The sequence below is a fragment of the Melopsittacus undulatus genome, chromosome 2, assembly GCF_012275295.1.
Source record: "Melopsittacus undulatus isolate bMelUnd1 chromosome 2, bMelUnd1.mat.Z, whole genome shotgun sequence".
Lineage (NCBI taxonomy): Eukaryota > Metazoa > Chordata > Aves > Psittaciformes > Psittaculidae > Melopsittacus > Melopsittacus undulatus.
The window spans coordinates 79,068,629-79,092,909 of NC_047528.1; the positions used below are offsets into that span (position 1 = coordinate 79,068,629).

Sequence of the window (24,281 nt, forward strand, 5' to 3'; positions counted from 1 at the left end):
AGATATAAAAAATACTGACTAGACGTGATAAAAAACTTCCAACGAAAAAATATCTTATTAGTGTCTGAACATAAAATTGCACATCTGTATGCATGATATGACTGTATGAATGACCATACTAGAAGACTTCACTTTAGCATAGATTTAGTGAGAATATCAATACAAAAGAAAAATGCACATCATTATTTTAAATGAGGTCAAATGCTTACAGCCTAAATCCTCTTTGAGTGAGTTTGGTACTTTGGGTGAATTGAGTCATTCTCCTAAATAATTCCATTTTGCTTCACATAATCATTTGCTGCTAGAATAATTACACTGAAAGCCCCACTGCAGAAGTTTCTGACGTTGGTCATTGATGCAGACAACTGCAAATAAGCAACTAATTCAAGGCAGGATATTCCAAACAGTGGGAAGAAACTGAACAGAAACTAATTTCCACCATTTAAACTAGATCCAGTAGGAAAGCTAGGATTCCTGTGGTTCTTTTACAGTGAATGCTAAAGTTGTGGTCCTGTTTGAAAACTCCACACTCACTTCCAGAAGCAAAAATCCAGTAATCTTTTAGTGTATTATATTTGGCTTTGATTTACATCTCAGCATCACTAGTTCAATACAGATACTAGAGTGTTACTCAGCTGATCTAACTTCAGGTATCTGCTATGTATGTATCTACGTATAATTCAGGTTTCTCATTTTTACTCTGGCCATCAGACATACATAACAGGTACTGGTTCATTCATCTTGGCCTATTTCAGAAAGGATGAGGTGAACTGAACGTTGTGCATGCCTCTTTCCATTTGATGATAAAGGAAGCCTGGACAGCTAGCTCAACTGTAGATTATCGGTATCAGATGAGACTGACCCTAGATAGAGGTCTTGTGTAATTTTACAGGTTCGGGAAGGGGGGAAATGGGAGCATTGGTTTGCATATAGGGTATTTTTGCTGATAGGATAGAAAATGTTATTAAGGCTAATATGAGTTCAAATAGAGATGCTGTTCAACATTAAAGAGATCATTCTGATATCATGATGATATTGTTCTGATTTTACCAAACGATACCAGGAAAAGGCTAGAACCTCATTTTATGCTTACATATGCAGTGTTGCAGATGTAGGTCATAATTTTCTTTTTAATGTCAGAAACAACAGTTTTCTTAAGTAGACTGAATGTTGAAAAAGCCCCAGGGTGATGTGAATACAGACTTCAGAAGCTGCATAATGTAGAGATTTCTGTTGTTGATTTATGCAGATCAGAGGTGAACAGATGTTAAATTCAGCTGATGTTAAACTTTAAACGGAGCCTGTGTGACATCAGTACTATCAAACAGTGAAAACTATATTTGATTAATAACAAGCAGAAAAAGCAGGGAAGTGTAATTTTTATAGCCATTTAAAAGATGAAGTAATTATGTTTATTTGAATAATTTATGTTTATGAAAAAATTTCATGTTTATTTGAATAATTAGAATTTACTTTAAAATTTTCTGAGGAAAAAACCCCAAAACAAACAAACAAAACAAAACAAAAAACTTTCCATAAAACTAAGTTTTGTAATTGCAATTTTCCCTAGGGCTGTTCTGAAATTTCTTAATGTTCCTGATCCAGATAAGGCTGCTATTCTGTAATAGGAACCTGGTACATAGGAGAGGAGAGGAGTGGTGAGGAGAGGTAAGGAGAGGAGCAAAGTGACAGGAAATAAAAAATATAATTAGGAAAAGCAGTACCATCACCTTTGAAAGCAGGAGAAATTATAACTTTTTATCCTATATCAGGATGTCATGAAATAATTGAGAATATTATAACTGTGCTGTCATCCCAGAGCTAAGTTAATTGAGCCATATGTATTATTCAACAGACACAGGCTATAAAGAAATTTTGACTCAGTAATAATTACATTAAAGTACAAAATATGATCAAAATAGTCAAAAGACTCTAGAATAAGATATGGGGATGAATTTCTGATAAAATGGGAATTAGAATCTGCAAACTGTCCACTGTGTTTTTTTGTTTCTGCGAATGGACTTAACAGAGGGAAAATACGGTGTCACATTCTTATCAAATTGCATTGAGTGAGGTGGGAACGCAGAAGTTTGCCTTAATCTAAGAAGGATGACACATAAACAGAGATTGAGTTTTTGTATGCACCCCACCAATGAATATGTTGAACAGCTGTTGCAGCAAACATAGACATTAAATATTTCAGTGAATTAAATTAAGAGACTCATTTAAATTGAGATTTACACTGGGATGTTTTAATTGAGGGCCTTCAAAACTTAATTTTAGCTGAAAGTGAATAATGTTGAGGTATTATTGGTAAATTACATTCTGCTTGTTCAGTCAGTAATTGTATGTAAGAACTTAAGGTTTTCCATTTGCAGCTACATGAAAAAAAAAAAAGACTTAATGGAGAGGTGCTAAGTATGCCTGTAAGCTGGGAAAATGCTACATGAATCTTCCAGTTCAGGCAGTATACAGTTTGCAGTTTTGAACAGCTCTTCCTTCACATTGCAGTCTTGCCATGTATTAGGAGTTAAATGCAATCTACATAATTATTGATTGTTTGGGTTTGTGTTTTTTTTTAATCAGAAATGTGGTATTTTCATACCTTTCACAAATATTTTTATCCTTAGAATAAATATGAAAGGTTAGGGGAAAGAAAGAAGAAGGAGGAAAAGAATTATCCATCCTCTGTGGCAGTCCTGAAACTGATACGGAGTGGCCTTATGTACAGTAAAATAATACAGTTAGCCTGTGGCTATGCTATGCACCATTAGATAGTGAGTTTGTATTTACAGGTGCATGAATTCCAGCTCTAAGGTCAATCAGTACAGAAGGAAAAACATTCTTCTTTTTTTCCTCTTGTAACGTGATTAAAGGAAGTGCTGTTGTTTTTTTTTTCTTTTCAGTCAATTGATGATTGTATGTTTTAATATCCGTCAGTATCTAACTTCTTACAGATAATCACAGCTCTCCCTTGATGCATTCTAGAGTCATATCCAAATTTGTGTAGTCAACAGACTTATGTTTTTTGTTACTGGTTTTGTAACAGTCAAATTAGACAGGTGTGGCCTTGGGGAATTTTGTGGTTGCCTTTGCAATTGAAGGTATTCATTAATTTGGTATTGTACCACAAATAGTAATATATTATGCCTGCAAGACAAATCTTACTAAATTTGCCTTTCAGTTACTTTTTCTGATACACTGATCTGTTACGTGACAGCCTAGAATGATATTTCAGATCACAATGTTTGAATTTCTGACTGCTACTGAATGCATTGAACAAACCAATTAAGTTTAATCTTTAATTTTTTTATTTTATTTCTTGATATAGAGGTAACTTAATTATCTTTGAACTCTCCAAATTTTGCTCTGGTTCACAACCTAACTTAAATAAATGCTGTCTACTCCAAATTGTCTGTTTTATTTCTGCTTTCCACTTTGTGTTTTTTTGGGGAGGTTTCAAAGGGAGACTTCCTGAAATGCTGTTTGAACAAGGCTGAAAATTTCAAATGGGAAGATTCTTGGAGCATATGAAATCATATGTAAGTTGCTATCATCACACTAGCAAGCAGCTAGCTGCAAAATCCTCCTTTGCGTTCAGGAAAATGCTTTGTTAATTAGTCAAAAGAAACTGGACTTTGACTACAGTGTGGAAGACTCTTCATACAGTTTCTTTATAACTCAGAAAAGGAGTGGTAGATCAACATGTTTCCATGCCTTGGCTGATCTGGAGTACACCTGCTACTATCAGGGAAAAGGCTCTTACTGACGTCAGTGAGATTGGGGGCAGGTCTAGCTGCCAGCCATGTCTTCTGTGTTGACTTGGAAAGAAACCTTCTGACCCCTCTTAGTCACTGTCACACTCTTCAGCAAACTTATTTAAATGACATCTTTTGTATATTTAAAATAGTTCACTGTACTGTTTTGTGTGTGATTAAATTGTACTGTTACAAAATCACCAACAGCTCAGTATCTGCAGTTTTTTAAAGAGACATTATTTGGGAATAGGCATGGATCGTATCTCCACAATTATGTACTCAGCTTTTCAGCCTCCTAAGGAGCAACAGGAACAGTAACAACAGAGTCCTTGTTTGAGAGAAAACACTACTTTTATATTTTATATTCAGTATTTTTCCATATGTGATTATATTGCCTCCTTCATTGATCTAGAGACAATGGTATATTCTGTTTTCATAATTTATAAGTAGAATTAATGTCCTTACACTTTTCAATCACGAAGTTTGAATAAAATGCTAACTTACTTGCTTTTTGGTTTCTTAGTTGTATTTTAACTGTATGGAAACAGGACGTTCTTTGCAGCACTGTTAAAATGGATTCGTACAAAGTATGAATTAGTTATAGCAGTTCATTACTTAGTGGCATAATTGGTTTTATAAAAAGTGTGTTTTTTGGAAATATTCTGTTTGATAAATTGTCATAACCTTGATCCAATATGAAAAATATATTAGCAGTAAAATCGGTTTATTGATGCAAATATTGTATAAGGATATTACCACTTAAAATTTTGTACTGGTTTTGCTTATGTTTTAAAAAATTCTGTGTCTTTTTCTGGAGCAGTGTTTCTCAAACTATATATTGTACCTTCCAAGGGAGTTAATGAAACGTTCAAAGAGTTTTGAAAAGTATTTGAAAGAATTTTTAATAGTATATGTTAGTATATATCCAATTGAGAAATGCTTCAGTGAATATCCATGTGTTTTTCTGTTTAATGTGCCTATGTATGGTCCACTGAATGGCTGCCATTGAACTAGAGAGCTGCATGACTGATTCACTTGCAGGTACGCAGATTGACTGGAACTGAACAGTCATGGTCTTTCTAAAATGCGATGCAAAAAGCCATGTAGATGCACTGAACCTGCAGGCCATATTCTGAAGGCTGTCTTTTCAGCCAGAAGAGTCTGAAGACTTTTAATTATCTATAAAGTGAAAGCTGAACTCCCAAAGAACGAGGTGGTAGTTACCTTGCCTCAGTGTGTTGAGCTACTACCATAAGAGACCATTTGAATACTTTTACCATGTAACAGTTCTTACTGATTTACTGAAGTGATGATAAATATACTTATTTGAAAAAAAAAAGAAAAAAAAATTGTGACCTATTTTTAAATTTGGATTCTCTCTTTTTTACTGGTAACACAGCTTTTCTGTTTTTCTGGAAATAAGCTGGAGAGTTGACTGACAATATGACACAATTATGGAAAATATGAAGAAATCCTAGTTTTGAGGCAGTCCTAGAGGATTGTGCTTCCACTAGATTTTATTACAGTTTCTGTCCCCTTGAGAGCTCGAAGTGCCATGGGAAGTTATACCCACATTGCCATCCTGTGAGACACCACAATCTTTCAAACTGTAACCAGTTGCACTGTAATTTCTGAAAGTGTTAGACATGGGACCAGTTCAAGGGAAACCTTTACCTTCAGGTAGCTGGATAACTTGTGGTTTCCTGTGGTACACTGAATAACATTTCTTCCACTTGCACTCACCTTTAAGTTCATTGAGTCCAATCAATTTAAATAGTTAGTCCTAGTCTGTAATATAAGGGAAATTCTTTACCTGTATCCTCTAGCATTCCAGAAGCTGGTCAGGACCACTAGAGTCTCATGAAACTATTGTAAGTCCAGATCTCTGTCATGTTGACCATAATTTTCCTCGTGTGACATACACCATAAACTGATTGATTGCCACAGGTCTAGTCTCTGGTCCCCCCCTTTCCTTTTATCTACCTTTCATGCAGGTAAAGGGCTGTCTTCTTCCTCAAAGTGGATAAGCGCAAATCCACCTACACAGCTTGCCTTCCTCTCGATGTCTCTGCCAGTATGAGCCATGAACAACAACAGCCTCAGCTTAACAAGTGTAAACAGGGTCTAGGTCACAATTTTTTTTTTTTTTTGCTTAAAATGACAATTAATTCTACAGGCTACCTAGCAAGCCCCAAAAGTGTACTTGTCAGAGAAATGCAAGGTATCAGAAAGGAAATAACCGGTATTGTATTAGCAGGTGGTTCAAAGATGTCTGTGGCTACAGTGTCACATTAAATTAAAATTTAAAGGATTAAATTTTTGGTTTTCTGAAATAATTTTTTAAACTTATTTTATTTTTACCCAGCTTTGTCCCCAGCTTTGTCCTTATTTTTGCAGACTTCTGTCTCTTGTTTTTAGTGGTTGTGAAGTCTTTTACCTGTCTGGTTGTGTGTGTATGTCTTTCTCCCTCTCTTCCTGTAAATAGTGGCTGTCTTTCAGTGGTCTGGCTACAGAATACTCACATTCACGAGCAAGGAAAGAATTTAGCAGCATCATTGTTTACAGTAGATGGTCTCCTAACATTCAAAAAAAGAAAACTTGTGTCAGTTTGTATTGCTCTAAAGACAGTCTTGCAAAGCTTTAATATGAAAATTTTAAGCATACATTTTATTATGTTTGAGATAAGTAGAATCTGACACAGCTCTGTTCCTAGAACAAGGCAGTAATTGGCTAAAGGATGAAGTGGCATGCATTATTCTTACATGCAGGTTGAATAAAAAGTAATGCAATGGTGGGGGCTTTGCTGAATGGCTCATCACTAGCTTAAAAGTGATAAAAGGCCAACATTATGAAAAAATTCCTACTGTTGAACTTTTGGGTTTTTCTGCAGTATAGTATAATGCTACATATAATGCATGTGCATACATAGTACAATGCTATATGCCAGTATAGGTATAATGCTACAGTGTCAAGATTAACACCTAGAAAATGATAACTGACTAGTCAGCACAGAAATGCCCTATTGGTCTGTTATAAAGCATTCTTAATAGTGCTGATAGAAGGATGTTTCTACACACCTGTTCAGTCAGTATTTAAAGCTCCTGTGTCATCAATACAAGGAGAAATGTTTATGTCCTCCAGTAGTTATTCAGGTCAGAAGTTACAGGTATGGTGAACTCTCTTTAATCCCAACACCTCTTTCGTTAAGTTCAATTCTGAGAAGGTGGAGGGGAAAGAACTCTTTCAAAGCAAAACTCAGCATTTGTTTAATATTATATTATTTTTATGGTATATAAAGATCCTGTTGTACCTGCTGTTTTGCCATTTTTTTCTTCTGCTTGAGTATAGCTATCGCAGAAGCCAAGCAACATAAGGCTTTTGTCATTAGGCAGACGTTATTAAGTAGACCAAAGCAATCAAAGTTTTCTTCTAATTTCCTTTTTCTGCATCTGTATAGAGACTTATTAGAAAATCTTTCTGTAGTTTCTAGCCCTACAGTGATTTAGTAAAGACTTCAAGTGGCTGGTTGTTATTCAACTAGCCAAGATACTGAAGTTGAGGAGTAAAAAGGGACGTCTGATTATGAGAGAGATGGTGTCCCTGTTATTATGGTGTATTTAATGAGATATGTGATTAACAGGAATGATAGCCAGAATGCATGATTATTCTGCAAGGGGTGTACAGTTTATTTACCTGTGAGTAAATGTTACTTTGTAAGGCATGTGCCCAGGGGAGTAAATAAGAATAACAATCTCCAGTTTATTCTGTCTCATAGCATGTGTGCTCTAAGGATACAGTACCTGATTTTACAGCATCTGCAGACATAAACTGAAGCTCTTACAGTTAATTCTTAAGCTGTAGAGCAGATGGCAGAGACGACATTCAATTTAATGCCTACTTACGCACCTTTTACTGTAAACACTAGACTTTTTCTTTACAATATTAGTTTAATTAAGGGATTTGCTGGATGTTATTTACTAATTAAAATTTTACCAATGGCTCTACTGTTTACTATTTTTATGGGCATTGGCAATAATCTTGCTGTGCAACAGAGATGTAATCAGAGGCGTCAATTTTATAAGCGCAATACATGGCCATTCATAGATCTGTCTCCTTAGCATGAGTGTTTTTTCAGTCAGTTTAAAAGGACACAAAATATTAAAACCATTACTTCTTTAACTTTCTGAACTATAGAATGTTTATAACTTTTGCAAATAAAAATGTATTATATATAAGGATAATCTTGATTATTTCTCTCTTTTGAACCAGCCTCTTATTCCTAGAAGTCCTACAAGCAGTGTTGCTACACCATCCAGCACTATCAGCACGCCCACAAAAAGAGATAGCTCTGCCCTTCAGGATCTCTACATACCCCCACCTCCAACAGAACCCTATGTTCCAAGGTAAACAAGATCACTTCAGGTATAATTCAATGTAAGAAACTATTTGTAAAGTAACTGACCATTCTGTTCCTACCTGTTCATAAGCCTGCCTTGCAGGATTAGGCTGATAATACTTCATTTTGCAGGTGAACTGGTTATTAAGAGTAGGCATGTTTTGTGTGTGTGTCGGTGTGAATCAGTGTCTTGCTTGCAAAACAGACAATAGTCTTTAGAAAAAAAAAAAAAGGCTCTGTACCCTGTTTTCTCAAATATTGGCTAATCTGTTGTCCATAACAGTGTCATCATATTTTGGAAGAGCAAAAATTATCTGAAAGCCTGAATCTATAAATTAGGGGTAGAGTTCCTATCTCTCCCCTCTCCTAATGACCATGATGCAACAAGGGAGGGTGAGCTAAAAGCAAGAAACTTGCAACTTCAAGTGCAGCACTGTTCTGCTATAGTGTTTTCTTTTCTAGGTGTAGTTAATTTGTTAGAGCAAATTTCAGGATTGTGTTTTAGTGTTGCTACTCTGCAAGGTTCTGCAGTGATGGTGGTGTTCCCTATAAATATATCTGCTACTCTGACCTGCTGCCTGGCATGGGTATTTTCATCTTACGCAGGTCTCTGGGCTTGCTAAGCCAGAAAATCAGCAGATCCTCCTTCAGGTTCTTCACCCTACCCTCACATGACCTCAAATGATTCAGTATAAGCCCATAAGGTACACAGATGTTGCTTTTCTAAAACTTTTAGAGAATTATGGCTTCTAAATAATATGGAAGTAGCTACACAGAGGTCTAGGAACATGTTTTAGAGAAATCAGTATTTTTAAAGCTTCCGTATTCTAGACACAGGCTATCATATGTCCAGTCAATGTATTTTCAATTTACTTCTGGCTTTTCTTTTAGTTAACTTTCTTGGAAGGGTTGTAGGGCAGCATATCCTTTCTTGTAGCTGAGTTCCTTGTAGCTGAGTTTTTCTTAGACTCTCTTATCAGTAACTCTTCTAGCCAATTAAAAAGATGTATGAGCTGATACTGACAAGACTTTCCTGGGGGTTATCCAGGAGTGAGGTATACGGCAAATTAAACTGCCTAGTAGGGAGGAGAAGTTGTGGTTCCATAATAAATTCTTACTCTTCAGAGATAAAAAAAACCTTGCAGGGCAGAAGAGTGAAATTCATTTCATGACATAGATGTTGTCAGAAGCCTTTTGTGAAACCATTTCTTCCTCATCACTGCCTCATCTTTACCTGGCTTGATTTTATTTCTTGGGGAAAAAAATTGCCATTTTATTTCAAATATGACACATCTAACACAGCTGAACTTGTTGACACAATTACTCTAGTATCTCTCTTAATGTGACAAAGAGACAAACAATACATAGTCTAGTTCCCTAATTTTTTTACTTCTAATTAAATAAAAACATTGTCAGGCATGACACTCAAATTGTTCATAGAAATTGAACGTGCTTTTCATCTCTCTGATAAGAGTATTTTGCTGTGCCTATGTAAATATTTTGAGGACTTTTTACAGACAATCCACAGAAAAAAAAAATCAACTATTTTATTCTAACCCATTATTGAAAAAAGCTGGAAAAAGAAACCCCAACCAAAACATAGGCTTAGGTTTCTCATTCAGTGCAGTAGTTGTATGGTAAAGACCTGTTAATCCTGAAACTGAAACTATCTCAAAAGAAATAGTGCCTTCGTACTGCTACTGATCATGTTTACCACCACAAAAATAATTTAATTTGGTAAGAAATATATTCTCTTTTTTGTGTATTTTTAGTGAATATTTTTAGTTGCTCAGCATTTTCAAAGTTCTGCTCTAGAAACTGAGGTCTTCAAAATACATTTTGATTATTTATAAATAACATTTCTTACATTATGATTGTAATGAACTACCTTAGACCAACTCTGATTAAATCTTCTAATGCATATTAGTACAAGCTGTAATCTTACAGAGAGATTAAGCTTTGTACATTTGATTTTTTTTTATCAGTTTAATCCTGATGAAATATACTTCATTTCACAAACCTGTCACACAGTGTACAGTGTTTCTGAATAAACTGTTTTGGCATTTCATCAGTTTATTTTGTCCATGATTAACTATATTTAGGCATGTCTTGATATTGAGTATTATCAAACTATTTAGCATCTGTTTCTCAGTTTGTTGTTGCTTTTCCAAAGGCAAAAAAAAAAACCCAAACAAAAAACCCAAGCAACCAAACAAACCCTGCTTTTGTTACTGGAATGGAGTAAAAGGCTTGATACCTTATTGTAAATTGTAAAAGCCTGAAGCCATGCTGCCTAGGTGACTATATCCACAGTACAGCTGATGACATAACAGCAGAAGCATGGCATGACAAAGAGGGAATGAGAGTTTCTGTGTGCCAGTTACTTACAAGTGCTAGTCATAAGTTAGTGCCTGCTCAAAGTTGTTGGATACATTCAGGAGTGAGAATTGAAGCCCTCATCTCCAGAGGGCTGTGGCAAAGGGTGTTTGCCTGGTGGCTCTGCACTTGCCTCCATGCTCACCATAAAAGATCCCTCCCACTCAGGCTGCCCTCCTTGTCACAGAGAATTCCTTGTTCCAGCCCTTGATGGTAGCTGTAGCATCAATTGACATCTGGCTTGTTTATGTCAGTCTCTATCATGTTGCCTGCCAGGATCCCCCAGCACTGTCACCACAGAAAGTCTTTCCGTGACGGGAGATGGTCTCACAACCCCAGTGGGGCTGCATCAGCCCCTTGCTAAACCAACACCATCCCTACCCTGGGAAAGCAGCCTGGTAAACTGGTCACTGGTGAGATGTGGTGCTGTGCTATTGCAGCCAAGGCAGGAGAGCTCTTCCTCATCCTCCGGAGCTGCCTGGATCCCATGAAGAGGCTTTGCTTCATCCTTAGATGGAGCCTCAGGGAGCTCAGGGAAATCTGGGTCAGCATGCAACCAGCTTGGAACTTACATGGCAGTCCAGAGGGGAAGAAGCCCAATAAGGCCTCATGCCCAACAAGGGCATGAGACTACGACTTCTATTTCGGCTGCCTCTCATCCATTTTGCTGCCCAGAAATTACTGTCTGATTAGGTCTATTGCAGCCATCTCCAGGCACAGTCTTACCAGTGGGTTCACTGAGCCCTGCTTCATCTAATGCAAGGAGAGTGCTCCTATCCCAGGCACAGCCTGCTCTATTATTTGATGCCTTTAGTAGTTTGCATGTTGTCCTGGTTGATGATACCTGTTTCCTGCTTGTATTAAATATTGACATATTAACAGTTTGTTGAAATATTCATAGGAAAAAAAAAAAGAAGTGTCTTTTCCCAATGCATTAAAAATCTCTCTTGTTTATTAAAGGGATGAAAAGGGAAATCTCCCATGTGATGATGTTGGCAGACATATAGTGGGCAAGCCGGTTCATACAGGATCCGAATCTCCAAACTCATTTCTTGACCAGGAATATCGGAAACGCTTTAATGTGGTTGAAGAAGATGCAGTGCTATACTGCTATGAATATGAGAAAGGAAGAACAAGTGGTCCTGGAAGGAGAGAGAGCACACCAACATATGGTATGGCATTGATCTAATAAAGATAATCACCATTTATTGACTTTAGGATTTTTGTGCATCTGCTTCTGTTTTTAAGAATGAAAATCTTTTCAGTGATTTTGCTAACAATTCTGTACCACTTTAGTCCAGATTCAGCTACAAGCTTATTGGGTGCAAGAAAAAATTAATTGCTTGCTATGATAGGGAAACATAAATGTGCATTCATGCTACTTCCACTTTTGAATTTTGACTTATTTAGGGTGAGAACTCATGCAAATTCTGGTGAGAGTTCTAATCCTCAGACCTTAATCATCCAGGGTATTTTCCCTTTGAATCTGTTGGAAGTCTTTCTTTAGCTAGTACTGTAAGTTGTTTCAACTTTGTACTGGGAGAATTGTTTTTTTGTTGCCAAGTATAAAATTGTGCACTCACAGAGTTGTTAGAATATAAAAGAAATTGAAGATGAAATCTCATGTTTAAAAAAGATATTTTGGCTACTGTGGTATTTAGCTGAGCACACACTTGAATATTTTTTCACCCTTCATGCTATGTTATTTCGATTTTTAAATTGAAATACAAGCTGTATGTTGGAGTTGTTACAGTAATCCTGACATCATATCCTTTTGAGAAGAAAATAGGCTTAATTTATGAGAAAGTATAGATTTAGTACATCATGCAGCCAAGCAAATTCACTTGGGAACCTTCATATAAATGGAGCTAGAGCTGTGTAAAGTATCCTCAGGGCCTAGAGCAATGTGCTCAAACAACATTAAAGGATACATTTGCATAAAATGCACCCTTTCTACACAACTACACAATCCTGCTGCAAATCCTCAGTATCCTTTTGATTTCAAAAGGGTTTCAGGTGCCTTCTGACCATGCCCATTGAGTACAAAATAACTCCTAAGTTTTCAAAGTGGATATGTCAATTTTATTATTCCAGTTTTTCAACTCCTACAATTGGTGGATGCAGTCAGTTTCATTAAGAGAGATGTGCTGTCTGTTCCAGATGTTAAATTTTAATACTGATAGTCTAGAGTGAAAAGAACACATTGCTTCTTCAAGGACTACTGAATACATTATTCTGTTACAGGTTAGCTCTTTTAGCCTTTTCTTCTATTAGCAGAAAGGGTTATAAATACATGGATGAAAGACTGCACTGAAAATCAGTCATTATTTAACACATTTTTTGTACAGCCTTTCACTTTTGATCTCACTTCTTTTTTAACGAATTCACACCATCGAGTCCACTTTCATTTAAGTGTGTTTTCTAAAAATTGTAATTTCAGCACTGAAATTTCCCACATGGCATTTGTTAGCATAAGATTTGCGGCTAGGCATGACTTTAGGATTTCACAGAAATGTGGAAAATGACAATAAAGCTCTTATGGCTTATGGTGACCCATTAAAGAAGGTCAAACAGAGTTCCAAGGCCTAAAGAGGTAATTATTTTCAACACATACTCATTAATTTTGTAGTGGTGTTAATTTTTTTTTAATTATTTCTCCTTTGTGAGAGGTTAATAGGACTCTCCATAATTTATTGGAATCTTTTGACATTTTTTGACAGTGTTGGCAGAAGGATTTTTCTTTCATGTTGTATAATTGTTGCTATAATTCCAGCTGTTGTATAATTGTTGCCTCAGAAAGCTTTTGTTCACATCCAAAGGAAGAAATTTTCCTGAGTGTTGTCACCCAGGAAAACAGATTTAGGGAATCCATGGAGGTTAAGAAGAGGGAGATGAGCAGAGGTAGCAGGTGAATGAAACTTGAGTTTAAGGAAATAAACAAACATACTCATTTCAGATTTACTGCCAGCTACAAAAAAAAACATGCACTTTGAACAGCTAGAGATTTTGTAGAAAATTTGTTTTGACTTTAGCTTTTGGTAACAATCAGATTTCACATGATTTTATAGCATTTGTACCTTTTTAAGTGTGCAGGTCCTTTCAGTAAGAAACTTTGAGCTCAGCCTCACAAAGAAGAGAACGTTGTATTTCTAGAAAAAGTAATCTTGGAAAGTTACTTCTGATGAAGTAAACATGAGCCAAATACATCCCCAGTCAGGAAATTACTTCTTAACTGTGTGCTCTAAATCTCACTGCTTCAATCAGGCTTATATGTGTGTCCATAAATAGTAAAATAAATTATAAATAAAAAGTTAAATATATATATTGTATTTCCTGAACAATGATGTATTTGTGACCTGATGCTGTGGTCTGTACAGAATGTACAACTTTTTTGTCAATTATTTTAAAAGACAATACAACCTTTTAGCATTGTGCTGCCTGCAGGGTATCAGTGTATTTCCTGTGACTGCCATACTTCAACAGTTTGACAGACATGTTTGAAAATTTGTATTCTGTTTCAGTGTATCATGGATTTACCTCAAAAATGTGGAATAAGATCGATCACTTTTATGTAGGGGATTTCTACTAAAATGATTAACAAGACTTTTAATTTTTTACTTTAATCTCTGCTACTTTTAAAAACAAATCATTTTCCCACTTTTCAGTTTTGTTATCAGTAGATTGATTCAAAAAAGAGCAAAGGCTGACCTTGTTGTGAAAACATTTTGTTTAAAGTCTGCCAGATACTGTACCATATGCTATGCTACTCTTATGATTCCTTTCAATATACTAATTAACTTGCTAAAAACTTCAGACCACTTTAAGTAACCCCACTAAGTTGCATACCACACTTTCACTGAATTTCCAACTATATTTGTGGAATCCTTAAGCAGAAATCATAGTGCACATAATCTTGCAAAATCAATTCAGGAGCTTCCAAATAAAAATTTTAAACATACAAGAGTCTTCAGCTTTCCTGTCTCTTGCTGTCTGAAACCAAAATGAATTTACCAACAGTAATTTACTTTGCTTTCTGTGGATGAAATCCTACAAAAGAAATTACACATAGAGGTTTTCTGCTTCCTTTTTTACTCAGTTGCTGATGGATCTTTTAAGCCCACAGCAAAGATGCTATTTTGAAGGTACTTTAGTGACGTGGACACGTTTCTCTTACTAACAATTCACATGCTTTAAAACAGTTCTCTTCATGTGTGTGCCAGGGGCTTCCAGAATAATAAATAGATATTGTTCAGTGAAAACTAAAGTAACTTGAATGCATTTTTCAGTCTCAGTTGTCAGTTTGCCAGTGAATTTGTAGGCCACTGGTTTTATTCTCTAAGCTTAAAAAAAAATCCATTAAACACTTAGCTGCTTCTTGCCTGGTAAAGCAACAGAACTTCTACCTTAACCTCTTATTCAGAGGCAGTGCCAGCTCCTCTTTCGTAAGCAACCCTGCAGAATAGCAGATTAGCGCATTTGTTCCTTCTCCTAAAGAATGTTAGCTTAATGCTGCCGTATGGTGCATGATCTCAATTTTTTCCTCTGTTTCCAGGGAAACTAAGGCCTATTTCTATGCCAGTAGAATATAACTGGGTGGGGGATTATGAAGACCCCAATAAAATAAAAAGAGAGAGTAGGAGAGGTAAGTGATCTGAACACACATCTTGTACAAGGCATTATGGGTTTTATCATGCTTTAACCTATATATTTCAACCTCATTTTGCTGCTTGCTTAGGTACATATTTTTGTGAACCTGTTTGGGGTTCTTTCATTATGTATACTTAATTTTTTGTAGAGCCTCTACTAGGATTGAGGAGGTTGCTCAGCCAGGCTAAAGAAAATCATGACTGCAAAGCCTGCAGTTTCCTTTAGCTCTATATTGGCATTTAATTGATTTAGCTGTATTATCCAATCCATTTTGAAAGTGGCCTTAATTTTGTAATGCTAGCAGACAAATGTATGGTTATTACTGATAAATATTGTTATGCTTAAATGAGAGTTATATCTCACACTTCTCTGTCTCCATAAGTTCTTTTTTTTTTGCATCAAAAACATTCTAGAGCGATTCTAGATTCATCTCAAAATCATCAAGGATAAGTTCTTCAAAATTCTGGTTTGTGAGGCTCAGATATGTAACTTTGCATTCAAAATGATAACCTCTGAGGTAGCTATTATCTCCCAGAAATGAAATGTTACAGTAATAATTGACATTTCTATAAAAATATTAACAAAATGTCCTGTAAGGAGAAAAAAGAGAAAAAAAAAGAAAATCTGTTAGGAATTACTAGGAAAAGAATACAAGACAAATTAAGACATTTTCTTAAGCTACTGTGTAAGTTCTTGCTCATGCTGGGTGTGTGTGCAGTTCCGGTCTCTTCATCTCTTCAGAAAAATAGAGTAGAATTGAAGAAAGTTTAGGAGATAACAAAAATGATCAGATTTATGGAGTGGGGTCAATTCAGTAGGCTGGCCATTATCAGTTTGGGAGAATTTAGCCAGGACAAAATTAAAAAATTAAAATTTATAAAAATCTTGTGTGGAGGGAAGTAAGGTAATAGGTTTGTCTATTTTTCCTGAAACAAGACCCAAGAGGCATCAAATGTCTTTACCGAGTGCTGGTTAAAAAGAAAAAGCTAGCTCTGTGTGCACTTTGGATTCAGGCTAAGGAATCTCTTGCCACAGGAGGTTGTGGATGCGAAAAGTTCACGTTTAATACAAAGAAAGACCAGACAACTTCATGAAAGACAAATCTTCTGAGGTTTCCTAAATTCACAAACATTGCTTCTGGCTCAGGATGTCCCTGAGCTACACGATGGTAGATACTGGAAGAGTATTCAGGGAAAGTATGGATGATATGGTGAATGATCTCAAATGAATGTTCAAAGCAAATTACTTTTAAATGTATGGCACCATAGTCATTTGTATTCAATAGAATCTTGTTTCAAAGAGTGATTACAGATATTATGATCATAAGTGTATCATTGCTCATTTTTTGAACACTCCAAGATGAAATTTATAGATGTGGGGTTTCTTTCATATTCCATTTCTTTTATTTGCAAAGATACCAAAAAACTAGAAGAATGATGAATTTTCCCTACCAAAAGGTTGCTTTCTTATTATATACAGACAAATGAAGTAAATGGGTTTTGTTAATGAAATAGTCTGGAAGAGCTAAACCTGTCAATAGAACTTAGCAAGAATATTATGTATTTTTAAAGTAGGATTAGCATACATACAACAATTCACAATGATATTTTGCATTATTTTTCTTTCAACAGAAAATTCATTGCTTCGCTATATGAGCAATGAGAAAATAGGTCAAGAAGACTACATGTTTCAGAGGAATAGCAAAAAAGATACTGGGAAAAAGTCCAAAAAGAAGGGAGACAAGAGTAGTAGTCCAAGTCATTACTCACTGTTGCCTAGTTTACAAATGGATGCATTGAGACAAGAAGTCATGGGCACACCTGGACCAGAAACTGCTTTGTACCATGTAAGTAAGAATAACATTAACAAAGTCAGTGCTCTCTCTTGTTTTTATCGTGGTGTTGAAACATCTGTTTGTTGCACAGATTCGTGTTCTTTGGACAATAACTAGATTTCAAAGCAATACTTTAGTATTCTTTATTTTCCTGTTACAAATGTGGTATGGGCACCAGTCTTTTTCATAGACTGATAGAATAATTAGGGTTGGAAAGGACTTTATGATCATCTAGTTCCAGCCCGCCCTGCCATGGGCAAGGACACCTCACGCTAAACTATGTCACCCAAGGCTCTGTCCAACCTGGCCTTGAACACTGCCAGGGATGGAGCATTCACAACTTCCCTGGGCAGCCCATTCCAGTGCCTCACCACCCTAACAGTAAAGTATTTCTTCCTTATATCCAACCTAAACCTCTGCTGTTTAAGTTTCAACCCATTACCCCTTGCCCTGTCACTACAGTCCCTAATGAAGAGTCCCTTACCAGCATCCCTGTAGGCCCCCTTCAGATACTGGACAGCTGCTATGTCATCTCCACACAGCCTTCTATTCTTCAGGCTGAACAGCCCCAACTTTTTCAGCCTGTCTTCATACAGGAGGTTCTCCAGTCCCCGATCATCCTCATGGCCCTCTGGACTTGTTCCAACAGTTCCATGTCTTTTTCATGTTGAGGACACCAGGACTGCACACAATACTCCAAGTGAGGTCTCACAAGAGCAGAGTAGAGGGGCAGGATCACCTCCTTCGACCTGCTGGTCATGCTTCTTTTGATGCAGCCCAGGATATGGTTGGCTTTCTGGGCTGCAAGCACACACTGAAGCTGGCTCATGTTCATTTTCTCATTGACCAACGCCCCCAAGTCCTTCTCCGCAGGGCTGCTCTGAATCTCTTCTCTGCCCAAACTGTAGCTGTACCTGGGATTGCTCTGACCCAGGTGCAGGACCTTGCACTTGTCATGTTTAAACTTCATGAGGCTGGCATCAGCCCACCTCACAAGCATGTCAAGGTGCTTCTGGATGGGACTAGATGTCGTGTTCTTAACTAGATGTCATGTTCCTTAACTAGAAGATGTCATGTTTGAAATGGAGTGTGGTTCCTCTGTCTTGACTTGCTACTGTTGAAAAGGGAAGAAGCAGCAGTTTCCAGACTGACTAGAAAGCTTCTTTCCAGCATCTGTGTCACTGAAATATGCTAAATCTGATCAGACAACCCCTCTACTACAGGTACTTGAAAGGCCTGATAAGGGCAGGAAAACTTGTAGGAGGTGTTTGGTTTTCCTCTGAGGTAAGGGGAGTCCTGATGTGTGCAACTTCATAACATATAGCCGTCAATAACTCAAGTAGATGTGGAGGAAGGGGTTCTGCTGAGTAGGACATGAAAGGAAGATAGTTTTAAATGTGTCAAGAGGATGAAGCTAGAAGTTCACCACCTATCTTAGCTATTATGTCACATTCACCCCATGAAAGTATTTACATTTTGGAGTTCAGTATAAGATTTTATTGTCGAGAAATCTACATACAGTAACACTACAGCAAAACAGTAGAAATAACTGTAATTATCATAATGTACTAACAAAGATTATGTACTTCAAATTGCCAGTGTTTAAGGGAGATGGCAGTGTGGGCTTGTCAGAAAGTCTGCTGTGAAAAACTGGCAGGTGTAGCTTCAATGAACGTTTAAGAGAAAGTAACTTAGTATCCTGTTGTAAAATATCACTATGGGTTATCACATTACAGTTGATGTAGATTAATTGAAACTAATGGAGCCTTTACATCTTTTTACACAATCTGAGTGCTTGGCAAACACACTTCTAAAGCTCCTCAGTGTGCTGCAATGTATAGCTGAGTCTGGTAAATTTCAGAGATGTCATTCAGTATTAAAAGTAAGTGTTTGTGGTACACTTTAATTAAATCAAGTCCCCAGATTCAAGAGCTTCTATTCCCTTTCTTTTTCATATATAGTAATTTATGTATGATTTTTTTTTTACTTTATTATTTCCAACTTTTGTTTTGTGCTCTTTTTGTTATGTTGGAAAATTGATAGTGAGGAGATTTGCATTTGCAAAAGCAAACTAATGTATAGTGTTTCTGTAATACATGAAACCAAGGAGATTGCAAATGTCCCCAAACTGTCCTCTTTGCAATGTCTGCAGTCTTTCCTAGAAAGAATCTAATCAGTGCAAGAGCCCTTGAAATCAAATATTTACATAACAAAATAGAAAAGCTATTTGTGCAATGGAGGACTTTCAGCTCTGTAAAGAACAGTGTGACAAATTTGCAACACTTCCCATGTATTGAGAGAACACTCATCTCTCAATAACATTTCTTTGTTAGTATACATTAAATTCCTGACACTTGCAATGAGAGATTTTTTTTTTCTTTTGAAGGTACCATCTTTGTTTTAGTTTGGTTCCTGCTATTACTCACTATGTGTTGTCAAAATGTGTACAAAAATAAATTACACAGGATCTGGAAGATTCTTAAAAATGCCAGTGTGGAATTCAATGAGCAACAGCAAACTTAGAATTGACAACCAACATTTTTCAGGTACTTTAGATACCTGTCTACAAATGAACAGAACTCCTAACACCACAAGTTCCACCAGTGTCTGCTGATCTGTTTTTGCGCATCTTTACAGTTAAAGAATGTCTCTTTCTATGGTTTAAGCCCAGTTTAAATGCCATAAAATCTTTGGCATCTTCTTGGAAGTTTAGTGGGAGCTTATTTATTTATAAAAATATATAAAGGTTATTAATTCTTCAGAATACAAATATGTATTGATCTGCTAACTGGCTTTGAAGCAAAGTGCATGAAATAAACAGAAAGAGGAAGTTTGAGCCACTGATTTTTCTTCAGGGAAATGGGAAGGAGCTCTCCACAAAGCATTTACAGCCCCCTGCAGATGAATATTGCTGGTTTTATTGCTGGAAGCCACCTGGCTGCCACCGTGCAGTTCCCTTTTTGTGGCAATGGTACCCAAGCATGCTGCTTTATGAAACCCTAGTCTAATTTGCAGATGGAGCTATAAGTCTTTGCCACATAACAGAGTCAGTGTTTTTCTTCAATAAATTTGACATAACTTTTCTTAAAATCTTAAATAAACAGTGCAGTGAGCAGATAAGGAACAGGGGAATGAATACAGATAAAACACATGAAACTCGTCTCTAACTGCAATACATTTTTTATTAAACTGTAGATAACAAATAGGACAATGCAAATGCACTTTATCTTCAAATTGTGTCCTAAAGATCACTAAGAAGTGGCTGTCCCATTAGAATATATTTTTTTTGGAAGCATCAGCTACCTAGTTTTCACACTTTGGATTATCTGGAAATGGGAGCCTCTGGATGAGCCTGAGTTCAGTGCAGAGGAATAGTGGTAATTCCAAAACCTGCACTAATACTTGTGACAAAGATTGGATGGGTTGATTAGGGTTTTGTTTGGTTTTGTTTTGTAGGATATTTTAAGATGTCAGTGATTTCATCATAATAGAATATCAGATGACAAGACAATACTGTGCCTGGCTGCACTTCATACCACATGCTAGTAGATTTTCCTGAAGTGCATCTCTTACCAAATGGCTGTAGTTGAACTTGTACCTATAGTGCCTCAGTTGTTTGTGTTAGTTCTCAGTACTAGGGAGTACTCCACCAGGCTTCCTAAGTTGTTCCAGTCTCTGGTTGCTTTTGTTATTAACCCTTTTCACCTGTTAGCCAGTGTTTACCTGACCTCCACATCCTACTTTAGTTGCAAATGGACTTTTATCCTCTAGATTTAAAGGACTTTTTTTTATAAAACAAATCTTATTTCACAATATAGGAATCTACAGGTTATAATCAAATCACTTTGTAGCCTTATCTTGCTTAAAACAAATGGAATAAGCATCCTGGGTTTGCCATCAGAGAGTGTATTTTTTTTATCCTTTCATCATTCTCATAATTCTTTCAACTCCTTGTATTTAATCCTGAAGTATTCGAAATATCCTAAGTGTCCTCCCTAAACTATGTATGCCAGAACAGGACATAAATTTCCAGGAGCTGTTTGGAAAGTAATAATAACCTTTCTATTCCTGTTTGCTACCCCTCATTAAATATTTAAAGGACTGTTTACCCAATTTAACCACAGACTTGAAGTGAGGGTATGTTCATTACTTAGGTTTGGGTTTATTTTTTCTGTAATGCCATTTTTCCAAATCAGTGATTTGCCAGACTGGTATTGCCCCAGTCTTATAATTTATATCTGGCATTCTTTTTTCTTAAATATTTAACACTCTGTATGATTGACCGTGTTGAAACCTATGACTTCAGGGGTATGCTTGCTAAATAATCTAGGTCTCTAAAGCAAACCTAAGTACAAAATAGCAAAGAGTAAGAGCTCTGGGCCCTCAAATTGGGCCCATGTGATTCCCAAGTCCATCACATGAAGTACTGAAGCTCCAGGAATCCAGGGTCTGCTATGGTATGGAACTACCGAAATCTTTGTTTTGAAATTCTCTCTTTAATATGCATATTCTGTGAAATTAAAAAGAAAAAAAACAAACCAACAAACAAAACCAACAAAAAAACCCAAAGAACACGTATATAATTTCTTTAATTTTCTCTTTTTTTTTCTTTTTTTTTCTGAATTCCCTAGAATAGAAGCCATGCTGCTCACTCAGCATTCAGGTCTCATGCCCTTCACTGGTCTTTGATTCTGTGTTACCTTTATTCAGTGATGTTTTCATTCTCTTTTTTACTCCATTGATATCAATGTTAAGTAATTTTGGACTAAGAATGCATTGCACTAATTTAAGGATGCATTCCCCTTACAATTTCAATTACTCTTTCATTTTGAATTTTGCAGCCATTGATGTGTGCAGGTTGATTCCCTTTTTACTGTGAAGGTTTTCTGTAGAAAAGCAGCTTTTGCAATTATGCTGACTTCAACTCCTTTTATATCTGGCTTTTTAGAAAAGAAAAATCTTTGATCAAAATCTACACTGATGAATTAAATGAGTTAATGAGTTACAAAACAAAAATGGTATGTTTTTATCCTGTAAACAAAGTAGATGGGATTAAAAAATGACCATGGCAATTCAGCAGTACATGGTGGTTGTTTATTTGCCTAAAGTTATTTTGAAAAACGTCAGCAGATTTGAATTGTTATATGCTGAAGTGATCACAAGAATGTGGCAGTCTAGAATTTTCCTGATCATCATTATAGTAAATTTGCATAAAACCACAGGTTCTAACAATTTTGTCTTGTATCATTGACCTGCCACTACAATCAAGACTGTGTGGTCAATGTAGCATTTCTGCTATGGCCTTGAAGGGTAAATAGCGTTTACTTGTGTCCACTGAAGATAACTGATGGGATAGCTGATATAATAGCAAGCGAAAAGCTAATTTGTTTTATATCTGTGAAGTAATTATCTCTTGTATCCACTTATCACATTTTTTTAATCGTCACATACAAAGTCTCTTCGCCACTTTGATTTATTTTGCTTCCCATTCCAGAAAGTGTTTCCAGCCTATGCTGACTTCAAGCCAAGTTGTTGTTTTTGCATTCTATTTTTTTTCCTCAGTATTGCACAAGAAATGCCAACACAGAGTGTTAATGTTTTTATTAAGCCAAGGTACATTGTTTGAGGTGTTGCTAATCTAGTGTGCAAGCAGGTGTTCAATGTGATCTATTACTGTAGATATAAAATGGTGCAGTTAAAATTGTCTTGAACCTTTGGGGCACAAGAAATGAAAGCTCTGACACATGATTATAGGTTTTTAGGTTCATTATGTTATTCTGTATAGAAGTTTCCTTGGTACATTGTGGTTTGTTTTCATTGTAGGAAAATAATGTGGTTATTTAGAGGGGAGATAGTATCATGAGTCAAAAGAAGTTCTATATCAGGTTAATAATAATCAGCTCCTATCTGGATCAATGCAACCTTCCCTTAGTCTAGAAACAGAATTACTATGCGAAGAAAAGGTTGCAGCCTGTTGTATATGGTAGTTATACAAGGAATAGTAACCTTGCTTACATACTCTTTCCAAACCTATACAAGTGAAGTTCTATTACTGACTTTGCTTCTTCTCCCTTTCTGCCTCATCTGTTTGCCTTTTCCAGTGTATGCTCACATGTTCATATTTGGTGATTCTTAATGACTTGCTTGTGATAGGAAAAGTGACAAAGAAGTAACAGATACTTACTTTGCTGATAACCCGTTTAAAATTGTTTAATTGGAGTAGTTTTCTTAGCCATTTTAATTGTATTTGGAAAAAAAAAAAGCATATTTATTAGCAAGATGTATCATTTAAAGTTCATGTATCTGGAACAGGTGTCTCAGGAACAGATGCAGGAAAGAAACAAAGGGTTTGTTCCATAGGGATTTTGCTGAATCTACATATGTAGATATGTACATATGCACTGCCTTTAATGTTCCAGTTTTATGTTAAATAATGGAAGAATTAAAAAAAAAAAAAAAAAAGAAGCCATTAGTTGGGGGGCTTTTGCTGAATATTCAATTATATTGGTGCACTTTTGACAAAATTACTTTCATCCTGTTTAGCAATCTGTAACTATCCATGTGGTTGGAGTGCAGCTCAGTTACTCTTGACTTACATAATTAATTTCAGCACTTGCTGCAATGAGCAGCTACAGAGAGCCAAGCACTTTCCTTTCTACTACTTTCTTCTAGTGAGGACACTGAGATGACGATGAGGGAACTAGATGATCTTAAGGTCCTTTCCAACCCTAACTATTCTATGATTCTATGATTTGGCCAAGGTTATGATTTCAGTTATTTCTCTTTGCCAGTCCTCATGAGGTTTCTGTAGTGGTTCATCTCAGTGCATTTGCTCAGAAGAGCTGTTTGGTCTGCATCAGTCTGGGCATGAAAAGTTCAGCTGCAACAGTGATCTTGTTGAACATATTTAAGCAAAGATGATCTCCTCAGGGAAGTCATAGATTCCCCAGCACTGGACATCTTTAAGATTCAGGTGGACAGTGTGCTGAGACATCTATTCTAGATCTTGCATGCCTAGAATGGTGGGACCTGATGATCCTTGAGGTCCCTTCCTCAAGAGCCTGGTGTTCTGTGGGGTTGTGATTCTAAGATTTGCTTATGCAAAACCCATTGCAAAAATCAGTTTTTAGCCAGTAAGATAAATTGGAAAGGAGACAGTAACTTTAAAAAAAAAACCAACCAAAAAAACCCCCAAACTTTTCTGCTTAAATGATGCATTTTTTCAAATATTTTTTGCTACCCACCAACCCCTCCAGAGAAAAACATAGGA

General features: G+C 36.3%; 1 protein-coding gene across 4 annotated transcripts in view; it reads left to right on the plus strand.

The window, feature by feature from the left end:
• The window catches only part of CNKSR2 (connector enhancer of kinase suppressor of Ras 2), a 214,287-nt gene that overhangs the window by 115,917 nt on the left and 74,089 nt on the right, over positions 1-24,281 (plus strand). For 2 of the 4 annotated variants that reach the window (XM_034074520.1, XM_034074522.1), the window contains 4 exons: positions 8,028-8,161; positions 11,491-11,702; positions 15,083-15,172; positions 16,809-17,023. In XM_034074520.1, coding sequence (XP_033930411.1) covers positions 8,028-8,161; positions 11,491-11,702; positions 15,083-15,172; positions 16,809-17,023 — 651 coding nt within the window. The remainder of the gene's footprint in view (positions 1-8,027; positions 8,162-11,490; positions 11,703-15,082; positions 15,173-16,808; positions 17,024-24,281) is intronic. The other 2 variants (XM_034074521.1, XM_034074523.1) reach the window with 1 other exon arrangement.